The sequence below is a fragment of the Poecilia reticulata genome, linkage group LG11, assembly GCF_000633615.1.
Source record: "Poecilia reticulata strain Guanapo linkage group LG11, Guppy_female_1.0+MT, whole genome shotgun sequence".
Lineage (NCBI taxonomy): Eukaryota > Metazoa > Chordata > Actinopteri > Cyprinodontiformes > Poeciliidae > Poecilia > Poecilia reticulata.
The window spans coordinates 28,405,182-28,406,227 of NC_024341.1; the positions used below are offsets into that span (position 1 = coordinate 28,405,182).

General features: G+C 58.7%; 1 protein-coding gene across 2 annotated transcripts in view; it reads right to left on the bottom strand.

Moving 5' to 3' along the window:
• LOC103473075 (four and a half LIM domains protein 3-like) overlaps positions 1 to 1,046 on the bottom strand; it is an 8,506-nt gene that overhangs the window by 1,982 nt on the left and 5,478 nt on the right. For both annotated transcript variants that reach the window (XM_017307293.1, XM_008423014.2), the window contains exon 4: positions 205 to 374. In XM_017307293.1, the coding sequence (XP_017162782.1) occupies positions 205 to 374 (170 nt within the window). The remainder of the gene's footprint in view (positions 1 to 204; positions 375 to 1,046) is intronic.

Consider the following 1,046-nt stretch of genomic DNA (forward strand, 5'->3'; position numbering starts at 1 on the left):
ATTCAGCTAGCATTTATTCAGCTAGCATTTATTCAGCTAGCAATGCTCACTGAAGGAATGGAGGTTTTGACTTTTAAATGTAGATTTTCTTTTATTGAAAAAGAAATGTTTCTCATATTGTATGAAAAATGTGCCGTTTTGTCACCGATTAATCGTCAGAATAGCTGCAGCCCAAAGCGGAGCGCCGGGCCGGTTCTTCCTCACCTTCCTGCAGTGGCTGCAGCGCGGCGCCACCTGCTGCTCGTAGCAGGCCAGGCAGTAGAAGCGCCCGGCGTCCGGGACGAAGGCCTCGGCTCCGATCGGCTTCCTGCAGCCGCTGCACAGGAAGCAGTCCTCGTGCCACGCCGCGCCGTCGTACTCCAGCATCCGGGACCCTGAGGGACAGACGCCGCTCCGATTGGACCAGAACCAGAACAAACTGCTGGTCTGGCTGCCAGACAATCTGAGGGAAAGCAGAGCCGCAGCTCGGCATGCGACGGCGCTCTGAAGCCTCTGGAGTCCATCAGCCGCTGGAGCCAGAACCAGAACCAGAACCCTTAATCACCGGGTTTTATGACTGCTAGGACGGACAGCGGGACACGAAGCGGACTCGGCTGAAACTCCAGGTCCTCTGGGTTTAGGAGGCCAGCACCAGCACGCCTGGACCGGGCCCACAAAGAACACTATAGAACCCAACAGAACCAACAGAACCCAGGTCATCCTGCCACAGAAGGCTGTTTAATTTCAGCACTGCTGCCACCTGGTGGCCGGAGGCTAGTTTATCAATCAGACATGAATAAAGACAAAAATAAATACTTCTGTTGATGAGGTCAGCCGCCCCCACCTGGCTGCATGCTCCGCCCCACCCGGCTGGATGCTCCGCCCCACCCAGCTGGATGCTCCGCCCCACCTGGCTGGATGCTCCGCCCCCACCTGGCCTTATGCTCCGCCCCACCCGGCTGGATGCTCCGCCCCACCTGGCTGGATGCTCCGCCCCCACCTGGCCTTATGCTCCGCCCCACCCGGCTGGATGCTCCGCCCCACCTGGCTGCATGCTCCGCCCCACC